The 25468-nt window shown below is 38.4% G+C and overlaps 2 protein-coding genes across 2 annotated transcripts; one reads left to right on the top strand and one right to left on the bottom strand.

Annotated features, from left to right (window-relative positions):
• Nucleotides 1-10154: 10154 nt before the first annotated feature.
• On the top strand, nt 10155-11522 carry LOC147564816 (aspartic proteinase CDR1-like). The gene has a single exon (XM_086639413.1). It carries the CDS (start codon nt 10155-10157, stop codon nt 11520-11522), a length of 1368 nt encoding a protein of 455 aa, XP_086495539.1.
• Nucleotides 11523-13584: 2062 nt separating this feature from the next.
• Nucleotides 13585-16687, bottom strand: LOC147564815 (uncharacterized). The gene is made up of 2 exons (XM_086639292.1): nt 15337-16687; nt 13585-13703 (listed from the first exon to the last, which is right to left on the bottom strand). Exons 1-2 carry the CDS (start codon nt 16685-16687, stop codon nt 13585-13587), a joined length of 1470 nt encoding a protein of 489 aa, XP_086495418.1.
• Nucleotides 16688-25468: the final 8781 nt, after the last annotated feature.

The following is a 25468-nucleotide window of genomic DNA, read 5'->3' as shown; positions in this document are numbered from 1 at the left end:
CTAAAATCTTCTCATTGATCTTGCTTAAATATTTCTTTCCTTCTCTCTCTCGACCACGAATATCATATCATCTCTATCTCCACTGTTAGGAAAGTTGTCTTCTTTTAATTTCTATCTACAACCAACCAAATCTCCTTCCATCTATTTCCAGCCAATATTATCCCAGCTCTATATGCAAAAAAATCTGTTTATGAGAAGATTGCTTTCTCTCTCTAGCTTTATATTTGGTTAGAAGATGGAAAGTGAGAGAAAGAAAGAAAGGGATGTTTAAAGATGGGGATGGTGGTGGGCCACATATGCATTTCTTATTGGATTTAAATTCCCCACTAGAATTCACGTGATATGGCAAGCTGGTAAGGTGCAAGATTCCACGGAGCAGGGTCTACCGAATTTATGCGCGACACGTGTATCAAGGAATTATTTGCTGACCTTGGTCAATCGACTTTCTACCCAATCTTCGACCCAGTCTATCTTGCTCGTCCGGGCTCTGATTTGACCTCCGTTTTCGCCGTTGGGTTCGTCTTGGACTGTACTTTTCATTCGAGCACCAATGTTGACCAAATTTACCATAATCAATAAATCACCAAAATACCCCTAACATGTCTTTCTCTCGATTTTATCCGTTTTTCACACCGAATTTCGTAAAAGACACTTGGGAAAGAGAAACAAGCAATTCATCAGAGTAACGACTCGTAATAGACTAACTAGTCCAAATTAAGAGATCTAGATGGGACATTTTTATGTCTCATCAATTTTCCTGAATCTCTTTTGAAGATTAGGCTCCATGGTGGCCAACATAAGGCAAGTTACTGAAACTTATTTCATCCGGATACTTTTGGCCTGCTTTTGTTCCTCAACCTTTGAGTTCGCAGTTATCCTTGGAATTGGGGTATCCAGTACGCTTTCTTTGTTTGTAGACTTGAGAACACTTCTCAATCTCTTTTCTCAATCAAGGAAGTTATCCATGTTCAATTTGTCCTCATCGAGGATTGAACATAGGTTGAAAACATTGATTTTCGCCATAGTAAAACTACATGAAACAGAAAAAGGATTTTGCTAAGTATTACATTCGATAATTTTTGCAAAAAGTCCTAAGTTTTTGCCACATTATTCAAGATAAAACGTGTCCCTAGATGAATAATGCGATTCCGAGATCCCATCTCTCAAGGATTAAGCGGACCAGGGCCCTGTACTTAATTCCCATTGATTTAGGTGAGTGAACACTTTCACTGATCATACCATATGATTCTCGGTTGATGGATTATATGTTTAGTGTAAAATCCATCCTTTTGCCTCGAGTATCCAAGACTCTCTTGCTGATCTCGTTGAGTAGAACCATTTAGACATGTAGGCCTCTTCTATAGGCCTACCTGCAATGTCCCAAGGTAGAAGAAGTACTCTGCGAAGGCCGATCCACCTTCCTCAAACAAGGGCGCAAGGAGTGTCTTAATTTGGATAGGCATTATACTCAAAATTACTTTTAGGGACTTTTAAGCTAGTCTGGCGTTTGTTTTAGTGAACTAATTAGCCTAACTAACATCCACAACATAAAGCGTAAAAACTAAGTAAATGCGCGCGAGAAAGTAAATCAAGCACATATGGATCCTAGTATGGCCTCTAACCTAGAAGATCTAATCTCCTTTGGTTTGATTCTTGTTTCGCCTTTTGGTTCGTCTGAATCTCCATCTTTGAACCTTCATTGATTTCTCCCACTCACCTTTGGATTTCCTCCTTGAGTTTCTTCAATGGACTCATAAACCCTAAACTCTAATTACATGACTCAAACTATTCGCAGATTGTGTAAACTTGAAATTAAAATTATTACAAATTACGCACCTGATGGGTCATGAAAATGCCCCATCTGAGTCGTTTAATTTAGTCGAGTTAGTTCGTTTCGAGTCTTTATTATAATAAAATGGTTGGTTTTCTTGATTAGGTGTCTTGTGCAGAGTTAGGTGTGAAAAACGGTTAAAAACGAGGAAAAGATGCATGAAGGGCATTTTGGTCTTTTAGACACAAGGGTATTCTGGTAAATTTTGCCAAGGTCAGTTTATGGGTGAAAAGTAGAGGTCGAGACGAGCCCGTAGGAGAAAACGGAAGTCAATCCGGAGTCCGGACGAGGAAAATGTGCAAAGTCAAAGTTGAAGTTAAACAATGTTGACTGTTGGGACGCTTTCGGGCAATTTTCTTGCTGGAGGGATAAGAGTGGACGATGTGGCGCGACAATAAGTATGGACCATCTTTGTTTTCTGTTCCTAATAGGCGTTGAAATGCACCATAAAGAGGATGATTCGCTGTAACACGCGACAAGTTATACCCATAGTCCCACAACAAACCTTTTAATCTTAGCCATAGTTCCACAACAAGTTATATCCAACGGTCAATAAATTGTCGGCGGTTTAAGAACCATGAGTTTGGCTACATTGAATCATCTGAATTCCCCACTTGTAGAACCCAGTCGACAGACTCATTAGTGCTTTAGGGTTTTTTATATCTTAAACCCCCGTAATTCCAAATATAACCTTCTCTTTTATTATTTTTTACCATTTAACCCAACTAAAACCCTAACCCTATATAACACACCTTTCTCCTCCATTAAAACCTAGACTTGAAAACCCTCTCAATCCCTCTTCTCTATTCCCATACCTTCTCTTTCTCTACTTTTCTTTCTCTAACCCTAAAATCATCCTCTCAACCTCCTCTTACCTATTTCTTTCTTCAACCTATCCTCTCTTACCTATTTCTTTCTCTCTTCTCTACTACTAAATCCATCTTTTCCATTCTTTTTCCATCTTTCTCTACTACTACTACTACTACTACTACTACTACTTCTTCTCTACCACTATTATTCTTCCATTAATAGTCATCTCCTTCTTTCTTCCATATTTTTCTATCATCTTTACCCCCTTTCATCTTTTCTTTCCAACTTCTTTCTACATCTAATTTCTTCCTTCTCTTTCTTTTTCTTATTTGGGTGACAATAAAATAGCTATTACTTGAATTTCTTGGAGTAAAATTCTTGAGCACAAATGGAGCAAATCTTGGATAAAATGGAGATACATGGGAATATGGATTTTGAACATTCTTGGTGATTTCTTTCCACTAATTTCTTAGTATTTTCATTTATTTTACAATGTCAATGAATGTTACTCTAGATTTCATGTATAGTTAACTTAGCAATCTAAGGTTGTGAATGAAACTCATTTTGGATCTTTATAATACTTGTTCTTGATTAATTAAATCCTTTGATGTGCTTTAATGTCTATTGATTGTTTATCTATATGGATTGGATTTTCTTTCCATTACTCATGCCTCATAATTAGATATTTCATACTTTCGTTAAGTTGTTAGATGGAGTATGCTTTTTAGATAATGAATAATAGTTAAGCAATCCGAATCTCTATAAGGTAGACAATTAGAATTAGTAATTATAGAATTGTTTTATCTAGAACATCATCCGAAATCCAAATAGTTCATTATATTGGATCCCGAGTAAATACAAAAGAGATTTAAGTAATTAAGTGCTTGTTTTATAAAGTGAAATTATGCGGTGGATTTTATAACCCTAGATATCCTCTCACCTCTCACTTAGATAGTTTATTTAGTTTTATTTGTTTTCTTATTTCTTTACAATCAATCATCAAATTTATGAAGTGGGGTGTGTGTGTGTTTTAGTCTAAGTAGTTATTGACATTTTGATTATTGGGCTAAACTCGCCGTCAATATTCGAAGTTACCTACCTATTCCTTGGGACGATTTCCCGATTTACTAACATACTATAACTTGACCCCGTATACTTGCGGGAACAGACCTATTTTAGGCCTATCAGCATCCATCCGTGCTTAAAACAAGAATAAGAAATAAATTCTATGACCATACTAGTTTCCGCATTCACATCACATGCAATCATATAATTTATTTCAAGGCTAACAATTATATATGCAAGTATATCCGGGAGATACTCTTGTCGACATCCATATGTCATGTACGGACCATAAGTCTATATCAAAGGATTAGACTAATGGTGCGTTCTGGTTTGATTTTAAAATCCGATTTTAAAGATAAATTCCGTTTGGGCTTTGAATGGCTCGGGTCAATTTCGGAATTATTTGGATTGGAATCGGGAGAAAATTTGGATAAAACTCCCACCCACCCGAATAATGGTCCCTTTTCGTGATCCGAAAAGCCTTGAAAAAGTCCAGGACAAGTCCCGGCCCAAGCCCACAAAAAAGGGCTCGGACAAGGTCCGGACATGGCACGACCCATAGGGCCGGCATGTTCGGGCCGAGGCCAATAGGCCTGATCTCGTCCTGGCCGGAGCCAGGACGCTAGTCCATGCACCAGACGCGTCCTAGACGCATCTGGTGCTGGACCGGACCAGCACTAGGTGTCTCGGACCTCCCACACGCGTCTCTAAGACGCGTCTGATGGACACGTCCTGGTTAAGCTGCTGGTCGAGTCTGGAAGACGCGTCCACCCAGTAGTTGGTCGAGTCTGGAAGACGCGTCCACCCAGTAGTTGGACGCGTCTCCAGACGCGTCCACTAGCAGTCTGGGACGCGTCTTCCAGACGCGTCCACCCAGTAGTTGGAAGCGTCTCCAGACGCGTCCACTAGCAGTCTGGGACGCGTCTTCCAGACGCGTCCTCCAGGCTACTGGTCCGACCAAGAAGCTTCCTGGCAGGATCTATTGAGTTTCTAAACTCAATAGTTTCCTTTTTTTGTGTTGAAATTCTAAATTGCTATTTCCAAAATTTGAAACACTTCTAAAATATCTCAAATTCTTTTTAGAACAATTCTAAAATTTCTAAATTTTGTTTTTCACAAGTTTCCAAAAACTTAAAACAACTCTTTTAATCAAACCAATTTGGATCAAAATTTTAGGTTTTGAAACTCTTTTCAAGAACAAGTTTTGAAATCTTTTGACAAATACTTGAATCTTATTCAAAATTAATCAAAATTTTTTAAACACAATAATCTATCTAGAAAAGTATGAAATTCGTCCAAAACTTAGATAAGATAGGCTATTTGAAAAAGGCTCTAACGCCATTGTTGGGTTTTACACCCTTCTACTAGTGTTTATAGCGGAAATAAGACATCTAATGTCTACACTAGTATTCTTAGGATCACATGCATAAGCCCATAATAATACTAAGTAAAACTAGAAAGATAAATACCTTATTCGCTAATTTTCCCTCGAACCTTTTCCAATTGCTTATTAGAAGACCAAGAGCTTCAAGCGTAGCTCCTATAGTTGGGACACGAGCAATCAACTTGATCTCCCACCTTGTTGTTTAGCTAGCACATCAATGGTGGTTGGAAGAAGAACTCCGTTCTTTTTTACTAGATAGATAGTTAATGGGAATTAGCTCACTTTCTCCTCTCTACTTGATATGGTAGAGTAAGAAAGCTTAGAGAGAAATTCCACACCTTATTCTCTGCCCTAAAAGTGTTTATATAGAACCCTAATGAGAATACACCTCCTCAAAGGTTTCCTAAAACACCCTTTAGAATAAGATTTAAGGAAATAGTCGAAAATAGCATCTAATGATATTTTCTCAATTCCCTAATGATGAGGTTTCCAAACACCACAAAATTTTTCATGCATACTACTGGATATGTTAGAAATCTCCCCTCAAAATTTCAGCCCAATCCGAGCCCTAGAAGTGCCCGAATCGGCTAAGGCCCAAAAACTCTATTTTTGGCCCTCTTGTACTATCTTTGCCTAATTCCTTTTTAGGCCTATGAGATATGTTAATGGGACATTCCCATTATTATATCTCACTCCCACTAGTCATATCCTAGATCAATTTGACACTCTTATGTGTAACCCGTTGTAGGATCCGATCGAAGTTAGCCGCGAATTACTTCGTAATTCGACGATCGTAGTTTGTCTCTAGCTACAACTCTACGATCCCTAAATCAATCGGACTTGATGATATTCCACATCAATTGTCCTATCCGACAAATTGTTCGCAATGTCACCTTGGTCGAAGAACATCTCCTTCAACTCCTTCAACTCCTTCAATTTCTTGAATATATTCTCAGATGTTGTATCCAAATTTAAGAATGTTGATTACATTTAATTCTTCGCATGCAAACAAAAATAGTTATGTCCGTAACAATATATTAGATGCATGGACATTAAGAAGTTTGTCTCTGGAAACTAAATCCAATGTAAAAACACAACCATTAATGTTAAACAAAAAACGAAGAGTGCCAGATACTAAAAAATTCTTGTCATTGACACAACATGGGATAAAATAAGATTGTGACTTTCATAAAATTTAAGCATGTTGATAACAGCATAATGATTCATATACAAAACATTTTGGGTGACATAAAGCAAAATGATGAAAACATAAGAAGGAATGTTGTAAACATATCAAACAATGTTATTTACAAAATAAGCAATATTCAAGACATAAAGGAAAAGTTGACTACAATTGGGCTCGACAAGTAGCATTGTTGTGGTAAGAAGGTTGGTTGCACCAGCGACAGATTCTTTTCCTCCTCGTTACGTCTTCGGAATTCTGCAATCGTGTTGTGCGAGGTCTACCGGGTGGCATTTTCACTAATGGAGGATGAATCTTGGTTGATTCATCAAAAGTTTCTGGTTCATCAAAATTTAGAACGGGGTAAACACTGTTTTTGTACGTGTTTCTATAAGTCTCCACTCTCCAGACATGATCATAAAAACAAGTACTATCACTCGGCGTCTTATTGATGCATATCATTGCATGTTGACAAGGGAGTGAATCTACTTGCCAATGGCGACAAAAGCAAGTAAGAGCACCGAGGTCAACGGTATGACGTGGAGTTGAATAAACTTAAAAAACAAGTGGTGCTGCCTCAACGAATCTCCAAGTCTCCGCAACTTTGTATTTCGCATCTTGTTCGTCATTAATGGAGGGGCAAAGAAAAGTGTTCCATCCGATAGCTAAGTCTCTGTGCTTTTTGATCTTGTTCGTTATTTTCATTCGAATGGCATCCAACAGTGCTGTAATAGGAAGTACTCGGGCCTTCTTTATCATATTGTTGAAGCTTTCAGACAGTTGAGATGATATGATGCCGTACCTTGAAAAAAAATAAACATATGTTTATGTGTTGCAAACAGAAACGAAAGTGTTTCATACTTTAACAACTATGTAAACAACATAATAATGCACACGGTGACAATAATGCGAATGTGGCTGTAACGATTGAAACATAAGAGAACATGTGATACTATGTAGACGAATAAGATGTAATGTTTAATGCCAACAGTAGGACAAAATAAAGATGAAGCATAAATACCTATCCCAGGAAAAAAAGAATCAGCCCATGATTCCAGATTAAGGGTTTCGAAAAACGTGAAACATTTGTTTTGCTCATCTCACTCATTTGTCCAATGGTTGCATGATACTCACTCGCTGGTATGCACGGGTTGCCTTAAACATAAGAGTCTGAAAATAACGTGATTGGCGCGCACCGTTACGTATTCTGAGGTTTAGATTGCATTGTAGGTGCCAAGCACAGAAAGAGTGGTGAGCAGTGGGAAAACATTCTTCACTCCATTGAGAATTCCACCGTGTCTATCAGAAATGAAGGTATATGTTTTTAGTGGATCCACCACCAATTTCAGATTTTCCAGAAACCAATGCCAATTATCGTCGTTCTTAATATCAACAATAGCGTAAGCAATTTGGAAAAGACCTAATAAAATAAAAAATAAAATCAATTTTGTTTCATTGCATACAGGATTTTGTAGCAAACATTTTTGCAAATGTCGACTGCGAAATTGTGAAAGCAATTCAAATATTTTTACATCAACTTACATAATCTAACGTGTCGGCAACATTATTGTAAATGTTGTTGACATGTTTAATAATGTTAGCTAAACACAAACTTAATGTTAACGTAATATCGAAATATGCAAACATACCGTCATTACCATCCTTGGTAACAGCAACTAAGATGCAACCATTAAAACGAGTTTTGGCGAAAGTTCCATCAATATAGATTACTGGACGACAGTGTTGAAAGCCAAGGATAGATGCATGGAGGGCAATAAAAACTCGAACGAATCTATTTGCAAATTGATTCTACTATTAGGATTAGTAGTCGCCAAAGCATCTTGGTGTTTTCTAATGTCTCGATCCATCAAATTACCAACCAATTTACTAGACAATTTTGGATCAAAAGGTTTGAGGACAACATCCGAACAATCATGTTTCGATTCGTACTCTTTCAACAAAAAGACCGATTTACAACCCAACGGTGCCACAGCATGAACTCTCCAATTGCATCCTGGTTTTGAGCAAACAGCAGTCACACGGCCTGGTTCATTCTTGATATATTTGTAGTTGTTCTTTGTGGCAATGGTATATCGCCCAAGAGCTTGTCGAAAAGCATTCACACCACCGGGGAATGTTTGTCCAACCTCAGTAAATATTTCACCCCATGATTCACAAACAAGCTTCTTATCATTGTTGTTTGAAGTAGAAGGTGCTCTATCCGGTTCCATAGCTGAAAATTCTGCAAGTGCAATGAACAAATGATTATATGCAGTAGGAATATATGAAAATGGTCAAGACATTAAAACGAATGTTGTCAGATTTTTTAAAAATGTTTAAAAGTAGTGGAAAATGTCAAAGACAAACGCATTCAGAATCAATCCCAAAGTCAAAGACATTAAAACGAATGTTATCAGCGTTTTTAAAAAATTTTAGAAGTAGTGGAAAATGTCAAAGACAACCCAATGGTGTTACAATTGAGAAGTATGCTTGTAACACCAGAGAGAATGTTCTTATTATTAAAGATGCGACCTTATTTTTAAAATAATGCTTCAGGCATTTCAATCAATGTTACAGACACTTCTTCAAATGTTTATAGATTATGAGAAGAGTTTTGAACAAAACGAGATGTTCGAGGAATAACTATCAAAACTTGTACGGAAGGCAAAAAATGAAAGAGAATTGAAGGATTTTATTTCAAACACTTCTCTTAATGTTTACGTAAACATGATTGTGTATGTATAACACCATAGGACAAAAGCATTGTAAATGGAAAATCTGGAATAAAAAGGTGTCTACATTTTCAAAAATGTTCTGAACATTTTTAATGTTCACATAAACTATATAGCGTTGTCAACAAAACAAGAAGTTGTAAGGAAAATTAACATGTGTTGTACGGAATAACAAAATTGTTACAGGAACATTCACAACAAAAAAGAAAGAACAACATAAAAAGCCTAAGAATATTCAACAAATGAGCTCGGATATTTTTTTGATTAAAACACGAAACAGAAACATTACCTGAAGTTATCGGTGAAGAAGATGATAAAATAGAGATGTTTAGAGAGAGAAGATGATGAATCTCGGTCTTTTGGATGAAACAGTTATTAAGATATAACCTCAACAAACGAAGAAGATGAAGCTATTGAAGGTCGACAAACGAAGATAATGATGAAACTATAAAAGGTATACAAATAAGAAAATCACTGAAGATGATGAAGCTCCCTCGAACAAGTTTCGGTTTCTAAAAAAAAAAAGGAAGATGATGAAACCAGACTAGGTTTATTTCCAAAACAAGAAAGAGATATGAAGAAGGTAAGGAAATGTAGAGAGAGATAAAGGTGGAAAAGATTTTAGAGAGAGAAAGAGTTATGAAATTCCGGTTTTATAGAGATAGAGAGAGTCGGTTTATAGAGAGAGAATGGAAAGCTGATGAGTATATATAAGAGGATAGAAGGAATATTAAAGTATAGGATGTCTTAGAGATGCGTTTTTGGGAGGGATGGTGCCTAGAGATCCGTATTTGAGTTTGATGTGTAGGGTTTTTTAACTTTTGGGTATTTTTTTTGGATTAATATTCCGGGATGGGCTTAATGTGGGATTTGGGCCCAATTTTTGGGTGTTTCATCAAAAAATTCTTCTATATTAATTAGTAAATCTTATTGTTGGTGAAAAATGTAATTTTTAACATTTATGCATTTCATTTAAAATGGATATTATGCCAAATCCTTATGATTCCCATTTTGTTATACATCAAATGGATTTTGATATTTAATCCTATATCTAATTGGTGATTTCCTACCATTTATACAAACAAGGATTCTACCATTTGGACATATAAATATGTGATGTACCTAAGTACCATAATCATAAACATAGCCATGGCTCCTTTAGCAAAATTATCATCTCTAGGTTATTTTCTTATTCTTTGCTTTCTCTCCCATCAATCTCAATTCATAACCAGTAATGTTGTTGGCAGCTGGAGGGAAGGTTTTAGCTTAAAACTCATTCATAGAGACTCCCCAGAGTCTCCTCTTTACCCTGGTAATCTCACCAGCTCGGAAAAACTCGAACGACTCGTCGAGTTTTCCGAAGCGCGTATTCTCTATTTGCATACCAAAATTGCTGGTGCTTCAAATTATTCTAATCTTGGTCTAATCCGTCCTCCAGTAGTTTCAGATGGCTTCACTTATTTCGTTCAAGTAGGTATTGGCTATTATAAACCTTACCACTTAATATTTGATACAGCTAGTGAGATGATTTGGACCCAATGTAAACCTTGTGAGCCCAATTGTTTCCCTCAGAATACACCAACTTTTGATCCATATAGATCAAATACATTTAGAATTATACCTCATGCTAATTGTCGGCCACCAAAATTCACATGGGAAGACAACAAATGCCAATATAACCTTGAGTATGTATCAGGGAGGACGGGAGGTTATCTAGCTGCTGAAACTCTTAAATTTGATTCGGAACGTTCGGTCAAATCTTTAAATAATATTGTCTTTGGTTGCAGCACAAATAATAGGGGGATAACTAAGTTTCGAGGTGATATTGATGGTATTTTAGGTATGAATAAAGGAGAACTCTCTTTAATATCACAAATGGGAAGCGAAGCTCGAAAACGATTTTCATACTGTTTGGTTGAGTCAAACGCACCTGCAGGGACTCGTAGTTTCTTAAGTTTCGGTAACGACTACAAGTTAAAAGGATCAAAGGTTCAATCCACAGAATTTGTTCCTTTTCCAGACAATCCAAAGGCGTACAGTTTGAAACTATTAGATATCAGTGTAGGTAACCAAAGGTGTTTTTTTAATCCTGGGTATTTCGCACCAAAACCAGATGGATCAGGAGGAGTTCTTATTGATTTAGGAGCTGCTACATCTCACATCCCTCATAATGCGTATAGCCGTGTCACCGATCTTATAAAAACATACTTAAGGGGACAGTTCACTCTCATTCCGAACCCGAGTCTAGGATTAGACATGTGTTTTAGGTTAAATAGAGGATACACCGATCTTCCAAGCCTTACGTTTCACTTTGACGGGCCAGCCGATCTTAAAGTGGCATCGACAAACGTGTTCTATCACGATGCTCACCAAGACCTTCACTGCCTTACACTCCTCCCTTCAACGGTAAGGTTTTCTGTGATAGGAGCAAGGCATCAAATCAACAATAGGATGGAGTACAATTTAGCTACAAATAGACTCTCATGGGCACCTGAGGATTGTCGAAGGTCTTCATAGGGATGATATTTGTGTTGTCGGAGCACACTTTTTCTTCCTTTTCTTATTTTCTTTCGAAGTGTAATGGGGTCCCATATTTCTAAGAAAAAGGAAGAAAAAATTTCGAAATAAATCAATATTTAATTAATTGACTTGTTAACTTACATTTTTATAAGCTTAAGAAATAAAATATGCATATCAAATCAAGTACTCCCAACTAAGAATCGTTGTAAGGAAGTAAGATAAGAATTAAATCAAAGACTAGAGTTAAAAATACAACTAGGCGGTAACTCAGTTCAAACCCGTCTGACTTTTTTCTTGTAGACAACTAAGAGCATCTCCAATGCAAGACTCAATCTTAAAATCGTAAATGACACTAAGGAATTGAGAATTTTTAAAAAAAACCTTTCTAATGCAAAACTCAATTGAGATCTTAAGATGATGTAGAAGAATTTAATTTTAAGATGCCTCAACGCATAAAAGGTTTGGTCAATCGAAATTCTCTTAGGAGGCATATTTATTTTTTTTTGCTCACTCTTTTTTCTCTTATATTTCTCTTCTTTTCCCTCTCCTACTCTCTCTAAATAATATCTTCTTCACCTCAACCCCCAGTTTGCAATTTAAAGCCGATTAAGGACTTGACGTTTAGATTGATAGGCGAAGAGGTTGACCAGGTTATGCCCGCTTTACTTCACCGTTTAGTAAAAGTATTTCATTTGCAAATGAAACAACTAGCTTCTTCCAACCACAAGGACCATTATTTAGTACATTTTGTGCAACAAAAAATATCAAATTGGAAAACAGAGAAGCCCGTAATTAGGAGTACAGAGAGAAGGAACGAGTACACGAGCAATAAGATTGACATTGACGACTAGGACACCATTAGCTTTGCTTAAAACCCTATGACGATTTTCCTTAAAACCCTAGACTAATGAATTGATGAACCCTAGAAAATCCACCTAGATCTGTTCCACTGCTACGAAAAAGACAAGGTCTTCCACGAATGGAAGATCATGCAGGGTTTCCCCTTCATCATCTTCTTCGACTCAGAAAAATTAAATTGAATAATATAGTTTAGAGAGAGTACGAGAAGGAAAAAATATAAAGAGATGAAGAGAGACGAAGAAGACAAAAAAAAGGTAGAGAGATCGGGGGAGAAAGATGAAAATGGGTAGACGGAATTTTGGGGATTACGATAAGGGGAAGATGAAGATGTTAGGGTGTACGTATATCACTAGCACATCAGAAGACTGGTCTACGTCATCTTATAACACGTTATCAACACGATTCACTCTATTATGATGTAGTCTTGGGAGGGTGTTTTGTAAATCAATCTTACAATGGTGGTGAGACGGAGTGCGATACTCCTATTAAGAAGTTAAACATCCTTCCCCAGTGTGGCATTATAAAACTATAAGGCCCAGAAATATTAGAGCGAACCACATCACTATCAGCCTAGAAGGCTGGTCACCATCATACCATAACAGATTTGTATGTATTAATCCCTTTTTAAAAACAATTATTCAATATGTACAGGCGGATAGACTTTATGTACAGCTACGCTCTCATTTTAGGTCAGGGTTGGTGGCTTGGAGCGGGACATATTCAATCCTACCGTCACGTGAGGGTGTAAATGTATAGACGATCTGCCTGTCTGTACACTTACATCTATCTTTTGAAAAATATATTACTGTAAATCTGACTATTAATTTTGACATTATAAAATATTTGTTACTCATAATAACAACAAAAGTAGTTGTATTTTTTTTGTTAAGCTGTTCTGATCATATTAAAAAATCAAAGTGTTTTTACAGTACAAAGGAATTAAAAAGAAAGGGATTCTACTCCAAGATTCAGATTTATTCTTCTTCCTCGCTCGCTTCGCAAGCCTATCTGCTGGCATGTTAAATTTTCGATTAATATAGTTGAATTTCACTCTATTGAATTTATTTTTGATTTCCTGGATTTTCTTGATGTGTACTCGTGATTGCCACTGAATCTCATGCTTTGGATTCTGGATATGTTTGATGATATTTATGTTATCACTCTCTAAGATGATGTCTTTGTACTTATGTTCAGCCGCCTATAGAAGACCGTTAAGGATAGCTATTGCCTCCCCTTCTTCGCTATTCCTGCTTCTGGATGTAGAAGTATGAGCTTCTACGAAATTAGCCCCAGCATCATGGATAATTAAACTAATACCTGTCATTTCATTCGCATTAGTAAAAGATGCGTCTACATTAATTTTCAGCCAAGAAGTTTCTGGGGGATTCCATTTAGTGTTCATGGGTTTGATGTTTTTATTATTGGGTAGCGTATGTTTAGGGAATTTGTAGATCATTTAGATGATTTGTGATAGATCAGTTATTTCGTGTTGAAAGCAATGATCACATCTAGTTTTCCATATAATCCACAAAATCGTAGATAGAAGATTCTGATAAGATGCATCGTTTAATTGAGGGGTGTGTTCCCATAAAAATATCCATTCTGTCAAGTTCTCTATTTTCTCCAATATAATGTTAAAATGGAACTATATATTCTTAGCTAGTGGACAGTGTAGCAGTGCATGTTCAATAGATTCAATCGCATCACAATTAGGACAAATAAGATTGTTATTGATATATTTCCCAATTCTCTCCCTCACTGGGAGTGCCTTAGTACAGATCTTCCATATAAAGATTTGAATTCTAGGTACATTAGGAATGTTCCAAATGAACTTCCAATTGGGGATATAATTTGTGGGAGAATTTATACTCGTGCAGAGGTAGTTATACATGGATTTAACAGTGAATTTACCCGATTTTGTTAGTCTCCATATCCTCTGATCTGCTCCATCCGTACAGATCGGAATGGCTTTTATAAGATTTTGTGTGTGTTGATCAAAGGTATTATTGAGCGTCATGTCATCCCAACTATTATTATTAATTAACTGTGCCACTTTTATGATTTGCGTATTGCTAGAAGTATTATGCATAAGATTATTACCTGGGATCCAGTTATCTGTCCAAATATTAATTTGGGAGCCATCATGGACTTCCCAAGTCGTTAACTCATCAATTTGATATATATGTTTATTTATAGTTTTAGAAACCGGACCCACAAAGCATTAGGCTCCGTCTTAAGTCTCCAGGCTAGTTTACTAAGCATAGCTGTGTTATCTAGCTCTGTACGATGTATACCCAAACCTCCCAAGGCTTTGGGGAGGCAGATGGACGACCAAGATTTCGTACATATACCTCTAGACTTACCCCACCAAAACGACTTCTGAATAGTCGTAATGCTTTTGCTTATGCCTTTAGGAATGGCAAAGCATTGCATTTGGTATCGGGGTACGGCGGCTGCTATTGTTGAAATAACAATAGTGCGCCCAGCTTGAGATAGGAATGAGAAATTCCATTTCTCGAGTTTATTCTTAATTTGCTGAAGGAGATCCTGCAAAGCAATCCGCTTGTTAGCTCCGATAAACAGATCGCCCCCAGATATTTATCCGAAGGAGACGCGTATTTGACCTTCAGTGAGTGCATTATCATACGCTTGAACTTCGGATAGGAGTTTTTAGAACAGAAAATGTTAGACTTCTTATAATTGATCATTTGACCTGATGACTCGCAGAAAGTCTTAAGGATGCTCTTGAGTATATAGATGTTGTCTAAAGAGTTCTGACCGAAGATTATACAATCATCGGCAAATAGGAGGTGAGAAATGGTCAGTTCCGTATTGTTGGTAGGGAATCCCTTAAAAGTCCCTTGATCCTGATTAGATACCAATAATCTACTCAGCCCCTCCATAGCTAAGATAAAGAGGAAGGGGGACAGGGGGTCACCTTGACGAATACCTCTGGTCGGGTTAAAGGTTCGTCCGGGATGACCATTAATTAGCACCGCCATTGAGGAGGTAGAAATGCAAGTGGTAATCAACCTAATCCAATGTTCGGAGTAACCTAATTTCCTCATAATTTCTGTTAAGAAATTCCATTCTATTCTATCAAAAGCCTTGGACATATCAAGCTTCAACCCAAAATGTCCCGCTGTTCCTTTCATCTTTTTCATGGAATGTATAATTTCTTGTCCTATTATAATATTATCTGAAATTTGCCTACCCGGAAGATACGCCGCCTGGACCGGAGTAATAATGTCATTAAGAGTTTCTTTAAACCTATCCGCAAGAATTCGAGTTATGATCTTGTAGGTAGTATTCAGGAGACTGATGGGCCTAAAATCCGCCGGGGTCTGAGGTGTAGCTGTTTTCGGGATAAGACAAATGTGGGTATGGTTGGCTTCGACCGGAAGCGAAGCAGAAAGAAAAAAAGTGTGAACCAGTTTGTGAATATCAGGGCTGACAGTGTCCCAGTTAGATTGAAAGAAGAAAGGCGGGTAGCCGTCGGGACCTGGAGCCGCTTCTCTCTTTAGACCCTTGATCGCATTATTAATCTCATATTCGTCCGGAATGGCTGTAAGTTTATTGTTTTGAATGCTAGATATACTCGGGTGAAAAAGATTGAGAATGTTAGGATTAGTAGTAGTATTATCAGAAGTATTAATCTCTAACAGATGAGCAGTAAAGATCTCTTCAATCTGTTCAGTATTCTCCTGCCAGTCACCATTTCGATCTTTAATCGCCCTAATTCTGTTTTGTCTATTACGCTTAATGGCCTGGGAATGAAAGAATTTAGTATTCTTATCACCCACCGAAATAAAGTTATTTCTGGATTTTTCTTTCCAGATATTTTCTTGATGGAGGAACAATTGTTCAAGTTGCTCGTTCAACCTATCGAGTTCCTCTTTGTTACTACAGTTGTTTATTCTTTCTGTAATGCTCTTAATATTACTTTCTATGTTACCGAAGACTGTTTTATTCCAAATACTTAAGTGCTTACTTAACTTTTTGAGCTTCCCTTGTATATCATGATTAACACTCCATTTCTCGGCGATGAAATCATGACATTCTGGGTGATTCATCCAAGTGCGCATGAATTTGAAAGGCTTGGTCTTATTGTATCTATTATTATTATCAGCCAAAATAATGGGCAGGTGATCCGAACCCACCGACTCTAGATGAGTGATACTGGCTAAGGAGTAAGTCTGGAGCCAGTGAAAGTTCGAGAGAGCTCTATCCAGCCTTTCTTGAATCAATTTGTCACCAAATTGTTTATTACTCCAGGTGTACGGGTTCCCCTTATAGCCCATGTCTATAAGTTGCAGTTGACTAATAATGGAAAGGATACTAGCTAAGTGGGAGGATGTGGCTGGGGAGCCACCTTTTTTCTCAGCTTTATCGAAGACACTGTTAAAATCTCCTATGACCATCCATGGCATATTCTTATCAACCTGGAGTTTGCTAAGAGTTTTCCACGGTTTCAGTTTATTTTTATGGTACGGACAACCATAAAATCCCGTGACAAACGTGTTTAAATTATTAGTCGTATTGGTGATGTTGGCATGTATCATATTCTGATCCGAGTATAAGATAGTGGTATTTAAATTGTGTTTCCAAAACAAAGCCAGTCCTCCAGCTTTATTACTAGGCTCGATAAAGTGACTACTATAATATTTTTGGATCCTTAGGTGTTTATTAATAATATTGGATCTATTTTTAGTTTCCGCTAAGAAAATAATATCCGGGTTGTTTTTATTGATGAGGTTCAAGAGGTGCTTTTTGGTGAGTAGTTGGGCTAAACCCCTTACATTCCAGCTAAGGATGGTAGGGCATTGGTTTGGTAGGCTTTGCATAATGGCCCAGAATGAGCTAGAATACTAACGGCCACCCCTCCCTAGGCCCACCTCTGTCCCGAAGGAAAGATACTAAGGATCTGTATAAGACCCTCCCTTCCCTCTGGACAGAACCCTAATTATATGATAAGAGACAGAACCCTAATAAGGTATAAAGAGCCTAAATTCAATCTAATAACTAAGTAATAGGAACGACCATGACTATAAACTATAGATTATTCTTTACTAGACTAATAAGAACCAGAAGTAATATAAATAGGTCTACATAAACAGAAATAAGTTAAATTAGAGTGCAAGTAAACTAAGTAGACCAAGTATAAGAGATTAAAGTTAAAGATTTGGCTACTGCTAATATAACAATACAAGTTTAAGTTAATCCCAAGTATAACAAAGATACTCTAATCAACTAAGCAAACCACTGAGTCTCTTTCCAAAACAGTGCATCTATCTTATATTAGATGCAAGAACAGAGTTCAAATTATAATAACACGAAATTAAACATAACAAAAACATAAACTAATACTAAAACCGATCAAGCTAACACAAAACACCAAGAATTAATCTTCAACCGAGTAAACTAATCTTTATCTCCCTCCTCTTTGTTCTCATTAGTAGAACCAGGAGTAGCCATGAGAGTATCAGCAAAGAGATGTCTGCGTCTTTCTTCTGTGCTGTCAATGGACTCCATTGGAGGAGAGAACCAGCTGGGAGGAATGGATGAAGAGTGAATAGAGGATGATGAGGACTGACCAGAATACCACCCCACGTGATTCTCCTTCAAATAAACATCGTTCATCTTCTCAAACTCCAAAGCTTTCCTAGTTTCCTAAGATTAGACTTCCTCCTGACATCCTCTTCGATTTTAACCTCCATGATCATGTCTAAGTCTTTCCTCTTACCTCTCCCTTGAAAGATTTCATGAGGAGGTATGGGATTAATCAACATATCATTAGTAACAGTAGACGTGACCACAGAGAGGGCCCATGTTTCATTGGAGAGGGGAACAGAGGGTTGAGTCTTACTAAAATTACCAAAAGCTTGAGGTTGAGGTAACACACAGGGAGTTATTGGATGCTCCACTATTCGACATTTGTGACAAGTGGCTTTAGGAAATTTGTAATAGCTAAAGTTCACTGGCTTACCTCTGTCTGTGAAGATGGAGTTGAGAGTGGCTAGGAGAGGGGTCCTCACGTCATACATGAATTGGATTCTGATGGTGGAGTTGGAACCTGAACTAAAGTTTCTCGGCTGAATCTGAATGATATAACCCATGCAAGAGAAGATGAGTTCCAGGTCTTGCCTATTTTGGATAGAGGAAGGCAATCCAGAAAAACTACACCACATGGGCTCTAGCATGAGTGCTGGGATTATCTCTTTAAGAGGAAATTCCACCTCCTGCATCACTACCAAATACCCTCTAATAATCCATGGTCTACCTTGATGGATCTCGTTCAACACAGTGAGGTTTCTTGGCTTGATGAGGAAATGGTTTGGACCAGTAGCAGAGGGGGTTATTCTACATTCCCTAAAGAATCTAGATTGGCCTGAAAGGTGTTTTCTGATGAACCCTATTCCATAATCATACCTACAACATAAACGTCCTAGAAAACCAGAGGAAATCTCCATGAGATCCTTGTTTTCAGAAGGTTTAGGATAGCATATGGTTAGGTTACCTCCTTCTGAAAGACTAAGTTGAACAACCATTTTCCTAGTTAAATCTTCGAGGTTCAAATCAGAAGGGTGAGTCGACATGAAGGGGGTGGACAGGAGGAAGAAGACGAAGGTGAAGAATGTCTGTCTTTGTACCAGAAAGGACATGCAGTTGAGTAGAAGATAGAAGAGAACTTTAAAGAATATGATGGGTCTCTTCTTTCTTCTCCACTTTGACATCTCTCGTTCTCCTCAGACCACGTGTACTCCTAAGGGGTTACACTCGTCTAGAGAAAGGGAAGATCTTCTAGAGATCTTCACCACTTGTAAGAGGAGTGTTAATACCCTCAACCTGTTGATGACCCAGACAGTCATCCAGGCTCGGCGCATGCGAGGGGAAGTCGAAGAGTTTACCCGGTTGAATCTCTTTAGTTACTCATGTTATTAATTCAAGAAATTTAAGCCAGATGTAAATAGGTTATAGGATGTTGAATCTTACCTAGAAGTGCCTGAATATCCTTACACTGCTTCTTCCCGAGACGAACCGAGGCTCTAGGTCTTCCTTCTCTGTCTGGATGGTATATTGAATGGCTTTAATTACTGGGCAAGTGAACTTTATGACCCCTAATCCAAGATGAATATGGCTGCTCGCATTGATTGAGCTTCTGCTTTTGCTTAACGTGCAGATTAGGGTTTTCAGTGAGGGAGAAAGGAGAGGGAAGACTTCAATGTGGCTGACGTCATCACGGAGTCTCTCTCTCCTCAAAAACCCCTTGTTCCCATCTGCTAAGTAGTTGTATTTAATGAGGATATTTTGAGTTGAATTTAGTATAGGATATTTGATAGGATAGGCGGGTTGCCTATCCGGCCCGACTGGGTCCACCGACCCAGTCGGGTAGAATCCATGCATTATGGTTATCAATATTAGGATAACCATCAAGCTAATGTTGTACTTATCAAAGTAGTAATAATGTTTGTATTAGGATTAATCTCATATTACTATAAATAGGGTTGTAACCTCATTGTTAATGTACAAGAAATATTTTTACCAAGCTCTCTCTCTACCATCTTTCTCTCTCTCTCTCTCGGCCGAGTCTCTCTCTCTCTCACCCATCTCATTCTCTCTCACGACATTCTCTACGTGAGTGAGAATTTCACATGGTATAAGATTTAGACATTAATCAATCGCTTGTTTAAATTTTTTTTTCTTCTTCCCTCTCTAGGGCTTCTTCTCATGATACCGGTTCTGAAACAATATCACCTCCTTCTAATGCTATCTTTGATTTTCATCATTTGGATTCTTCGACTTCTATTCTCATCACCCCACTTTTAAGCGGAGATAACTATGCCTCTTGGTCACGTGGGATGAAGATGGCTCTACGAGCTAAAGATAAACTCGATTTTGTTGATGGAACAATCTCAAAACCATCTTCTACCACTGATTTGCATGCATGGGGACGTTGTAATGACCTAGTGGCAAGTTGGTTGGTTAACTTCGTTACTCCGGATATTCGACAATCAATTCTCTATGATGAATCGACTGCTGTTGTTTGGCAAAATCTTTTTGAACGATTCCATCAAACTAATGCACCTAAGATATTTCAACTTAAGCGTGTTATTTCTTCCCTTAAGCAAGATGGTATGGATGTATCTACCTATTTCACTAAGCTTAAGACTCTTCAAGATGAACTTCAATCTCTCATGGTACTCGAACCATGTCAATGTGGTCAAGGAAAATCATTACTTGATCGCACAAATCAAGACCGGGCAATAGAATTTCTCCAAGGACTCCATGACTGTTTTTCGGCTATTCGTAGCCAAATACTATTGATGGATCCTTTTCCATCTCTTTTAAAAATACATAGTTTGGTTAAGCAGGAAGAAACTCAACAAACCATTATGTATGATACCACCAATGGAACCGAAGCCGCGGCCCTCGCAGTTAACCGTTTTGATTCTTCCCGGCCTCCCTCTTCGCACCGATCGGATAAACCACGAAGCAAAAGAGTTCGTCCATACTGTGACCATTGTCACATGCATGGACAAGTCAAAGATACGTGCTACAAGCTTCACGGTTATCCCTCTCGGTCCCGCCAAACAACCACCGTCGCCTAGGTTACAAAAGGATCTCAGGAGGCGCCTCCAGCAACATCAATGACGTTGGAACAATACAATTTTCTGAATAGCCTCCTGGACCAACAATGATCTGCTGCAGGCACCTCCGTTGGAGGCACCTCCACTGGGGGCGCTTTTGTTGTCCACCACCAGCTCACGCTCCCCAGCATGGCCTCGGGCGTCACTCCTTCGGCTGCATACACCTCCGCTGACGACACTCCAGGTAAACTCTTCTCTTCCTTGGATAGTAGATTTCGGGGCGGCAAAACACATATGTTGCACCCTTTCTTCTTTTTCTAACTACGTAATTGCTCCAACCAATTACTTTGTCCGCTTACTCGATTGTTCTCGTTGCAGGGTATTTCATATTGGTTCTATCTCTTTCTCAAAAGAACTATCTCTATGTAATGTCTTACATATCCCAAGTTTCAAATTCAATCTTATCTCCGTCTCCCAAGTTACCAAGTCTCTTTCATGTGATGTTAATTTTAACTCATCCTCTTGTGTCTTTCAGGACTCAACGACGAATCGAACGATTGGACTTGGTGATCAACTTGAAGGTCTTTATTTTCTACGTACGAAGCATAGGATTTTTTATTTTTCAGTTTCTAATACGAGTGATTTTGATGTATGGCATTGGCCTTTTGGGCGACCCGTCTTTACCTCGTTTTCGTTTAATTTTGGACAAGTTTCCATGTATTAAGTCTAATTTAGTGAATAAACCTCCGTGTTTTATTTGTCCTCTTGCTAAACAATCCCGTCTACCATTTAATCGTAATACTACACGATCAAGTAGACCTTTTGAATTAATCCATGCAGACATATGGGGACCATTGTCTATCCCCTCTCACTCCGGATGTTGCTATTTTCTCACTATTGTGGACGATTTTTCTAGATGCACGTGGATTTTTCTAATGCATTCGAAATCGGAAACTACAAAAATTATAAGTAATTTCTTCGCTTATGCGACAACTCAATTTCATCATAAAATCTCCTTTATTAGTTCCGGTAATTGAGATTTATTATTTCCACAATTACAGACTTTTCGTTCTGATAATGGTACGGAATTTCTATCTAATGACATACAACTTTGGTTTCAAGAAAAGGGTATCGTCCACCAACGTAGTTGTGTATATACACCTCAACAGACTGGGGTTGTTGAAAGAAAACATCGGCATATTCTAGATGTTGCTAGAGCTCTTCGCATTCGAGCGAATTTACCCCTCTCTTTTTGGGGAGAATGTGCCCTTACGGCCGTCTACCTAATCAATAAGTTACCCACTCCTCTCTTGAATGGAAAATCACCTCATGAGATGTTAATTGGCTCTCCGCCTTCCATCACTCACCTTCGGGTATTTGGTTGTCGTTGTTTTGTCCACAACAACCATATCAAAAATAAGTTCGATGCACAAACTATAGAAGGTATCTTCGTCGGTTACCCACAAGGGCAAAAAGGCTATCGTATTTACGATCCTTCTAGCAATAAAATATTCTCCTCTTGCAATGTCGTCTTTCACGAGAATATTTTTCCTATGCATTCTCCTACCGGCACCGTTAGCCCTCCACGGCCCTTTATCACACTACCGGATAAAGGTTCCTACGTTTATCCGACGACCAACTCATCTCTCCCTATCGGTCCTTCTAGTGTGTGCCCACAGACAGCTGACCAGAACCCGGGCCTAATCGCAGACGATCCTCCTGCGGGCACTCCCGATGTTCTTCTAGTGGGTGATTCTTCCAATTCTGCTGGCACCTCCGCTACACCCACTGTTTTTTATGGCGCATCTGTGCCTACGCCACCGACTGTCTTCTCGCGAGAATTTGTAGGCACCCCTGTGCCAGTTACTTCAGACATCTCGCGAGACTCTGTAGGCACCCCCGTGCCGACGCAATCCCTGGATCTGGGACAAGGTCGACCGACCCGGTCTCGCCACCCGCCGGCTCACTTGGCCGATTATGATTGCAACGCTATCACGTTGCCTTTTTCGGATAACTCCGCTTCTGTCAATCATCCTCTATCACGCTGCCTTTCAGTATCGCAGTTTTCTCCTTCTCATCAGGGTTTTCTTGCTACGGTCCACAATGCGGAAGAACCTACTTCTTTTAAGCAAGTGGTGACCTCCCCTCTCTAGCGAGAGGCTATGCCAAAGAGATCACCGCTCTTAAATCTAATAATACTTGGACTCTCACTGACCTTGTAAACGACGTATTGGATGTAAGTGGGTCTACAAGATTGAATTCAAATTTGACGGCTCGATTGAGCGTTACAAAGCCCGTCTGGTTGCCAAGGGATACACTCAAATAGAAGGGTTGGATTATCATGACACTTTCACCCTAGTCTCCAAACTAGTGATTGTACGTGTTCTTCTTTCCATTGCATCCATTAAAGGTTGGCCTCTCCATCAATTGGACGTTAATAATGCCTTCTTACAGGGCGATCTGGATGAAGAGGTTTTTATGAAACCACCTTCAGGATGCCACAGTAAGGGGGAGAAAGGAGTCTGTAAATTAAATAAATCCTTTTATGGTCTCAAACAGACTTCTCGTCAATGGTTCTCAAAATTCTCGACTGTTTTAGTCAAACATGGCTTCCAGCAATCCCTCTCTGATTACTCACTATTCACATACTCTCACGAGTCTGTTCAAATCTATGTACTTGTTTATGTAGATGACATCGTTATCACCGGAAGCGATTCTCAGGCCATTTCTGAATTGAAATCTTTCTTGGACAACACCTTTTCTCTCAAAGATCTTGGTCGTCTTCAATATTTTTTGGGTATTGAAGTTTCTCGCTCTGACAAGGGCATTTCCTTTGTCAAAGAAAATACATCGTGGATATTCTACACGATTCTGGCCTCACGGTCTCTGAAGTCTCGCCTTTTCCTATGGAACAAAAATTTCGATTAACCATTTCAGACGGCACGCCACTTCCTGATCCTTCGGTCTTTCGACGATTAATTGGACCCCTCCTATACTTAACAGTTACTCGTCTTGATATCTGTTACGCAGTCAACAATCTCAGTCAATTCATGCAAAATCCGACTGACATTCATCTCACCGCAGCTCATAGAGTCCTGCGTTATCTCAAAGGCTCTATCGAAAAGGGATTATTCCTTTCTGTCGATAGTTCTCTCACTATTTCGGGTTTCACTAACTTCGATTGGGCAGGTTGCCCAACTACCCGTCGTTCTACGACTGGATTTTTGACCATGTTAGGTTCTAGTCCGTTGTCTTGGAAATCAAAGAAGAAACAAACGGTCGCTCGTTCCTCTGCGGAAGCAGAATATCGAGCTTTGGCCACCCTAACGTGTGAATTACAATGGCTTAAGTCTCTTCTCAACGACTTTGGTATTCCACACTCCGATCCAATGCCTGTGTATTGCGACAAAAAAGTAGCTCTCCATATCGCTGACAATCCAGTTTTCCATGAACGAACTAAGCACATTGAGATTGACTGTCACTTAGTTCGTGAGAAGATTAAATCAAAGCTCATTCTCTATCAGTACACGCCGACTTCCGAACAACTCGCAGACATCTTTACGAAGCCGCTTGGAGCTGAAGCCCTACAGAGATTAACTGTCAAGTTGGGCCTCATTGCCAGTCCTGCTCCAACTTGAGGGGGAGTATTAGGATAGGCGGGTTGCCTATCCGGCCCGACTGGGTCCACCGACCCGGTCGGGTAGAATCCATGCATTATGGTTATCAATATTAGGATAACCATCAAGCTAATGTTGTACTTATCAAAGTAGTAATAGTGTTTGTATTAGGATTAATCTCATATTACTATAAATAGGATTGTAACCTCATTGTTAATGTACAAGAAATATTTTTACCAAGCTCTCTCTCTCTCTCTCTCTCACGGCATTTCTGTGTTGACGAAAGTCCGGGACCTCAAATTGTTAATTAGTCTGTTATTTCCGATGGATTACAAAAAGGTCCCTCTATACCTTTTAATCTTCACCGTTGAATTGATCAATGTTTCCGATTAAACCTAATAACCTAAAAAAGAGAACAAACCAGTTTTTGTTTGGTCCTCTCTCAAACTACTTCTTCTTCTTTCTTCACCCTAACCCAACGAACTATCTATTCTTCAACATTGCAAAATCGTATCACCGATTAGAGGAAGAGATAAAGTGACCGAAATCAGGTATTTTTTTTTTTTAAATCAATGATTTTCATTCTAAGATTTGATTTTGAAATCTAGGGTTTTCATACAAAAATTTAATTTTGAAATCTAGGTTTTTCATACTACTAAAATTTAGAGTGAAACTAAAATTCTTTTGTGTATTCAAAATTGTTAAGAAAATTCTAAACCTAGGCCCTGGATTGGGTTTGTTATAGTTCTTCACAAAATCGGTAAAAGAACATATTATTGTTTTTAGTGTTTGTTGTAACAAGTTATAATTTGTTTGTTTATATTTCTTAATGTTTGTTATAGAATTTGTCATTGTTACTAGTGTTTGTTCTTGAATT

This window comes from Eschscholzia californica, unplaced genomic scaffold (genome assembly GCF_041429995.1).
Source record: "Eschscholzia californica isolate CP2 unplaced genomic scaffold, dmEscCali1.0.p SCAF_1, whole genome shotgun sequence".
Classification (NCBI taxonomy): Eukaryota; Viridiplantae; Streptophyta; class Magnoliopsida; order Ranunculales; family Papaveraceae; genus Eschscholzia; species Eschscholzia californica.
The sequence above is the reverse complement of the archived record's forward strand: the minus strand, read 5'-3'. Positions and strand labels throughout refer to the sequence as shown.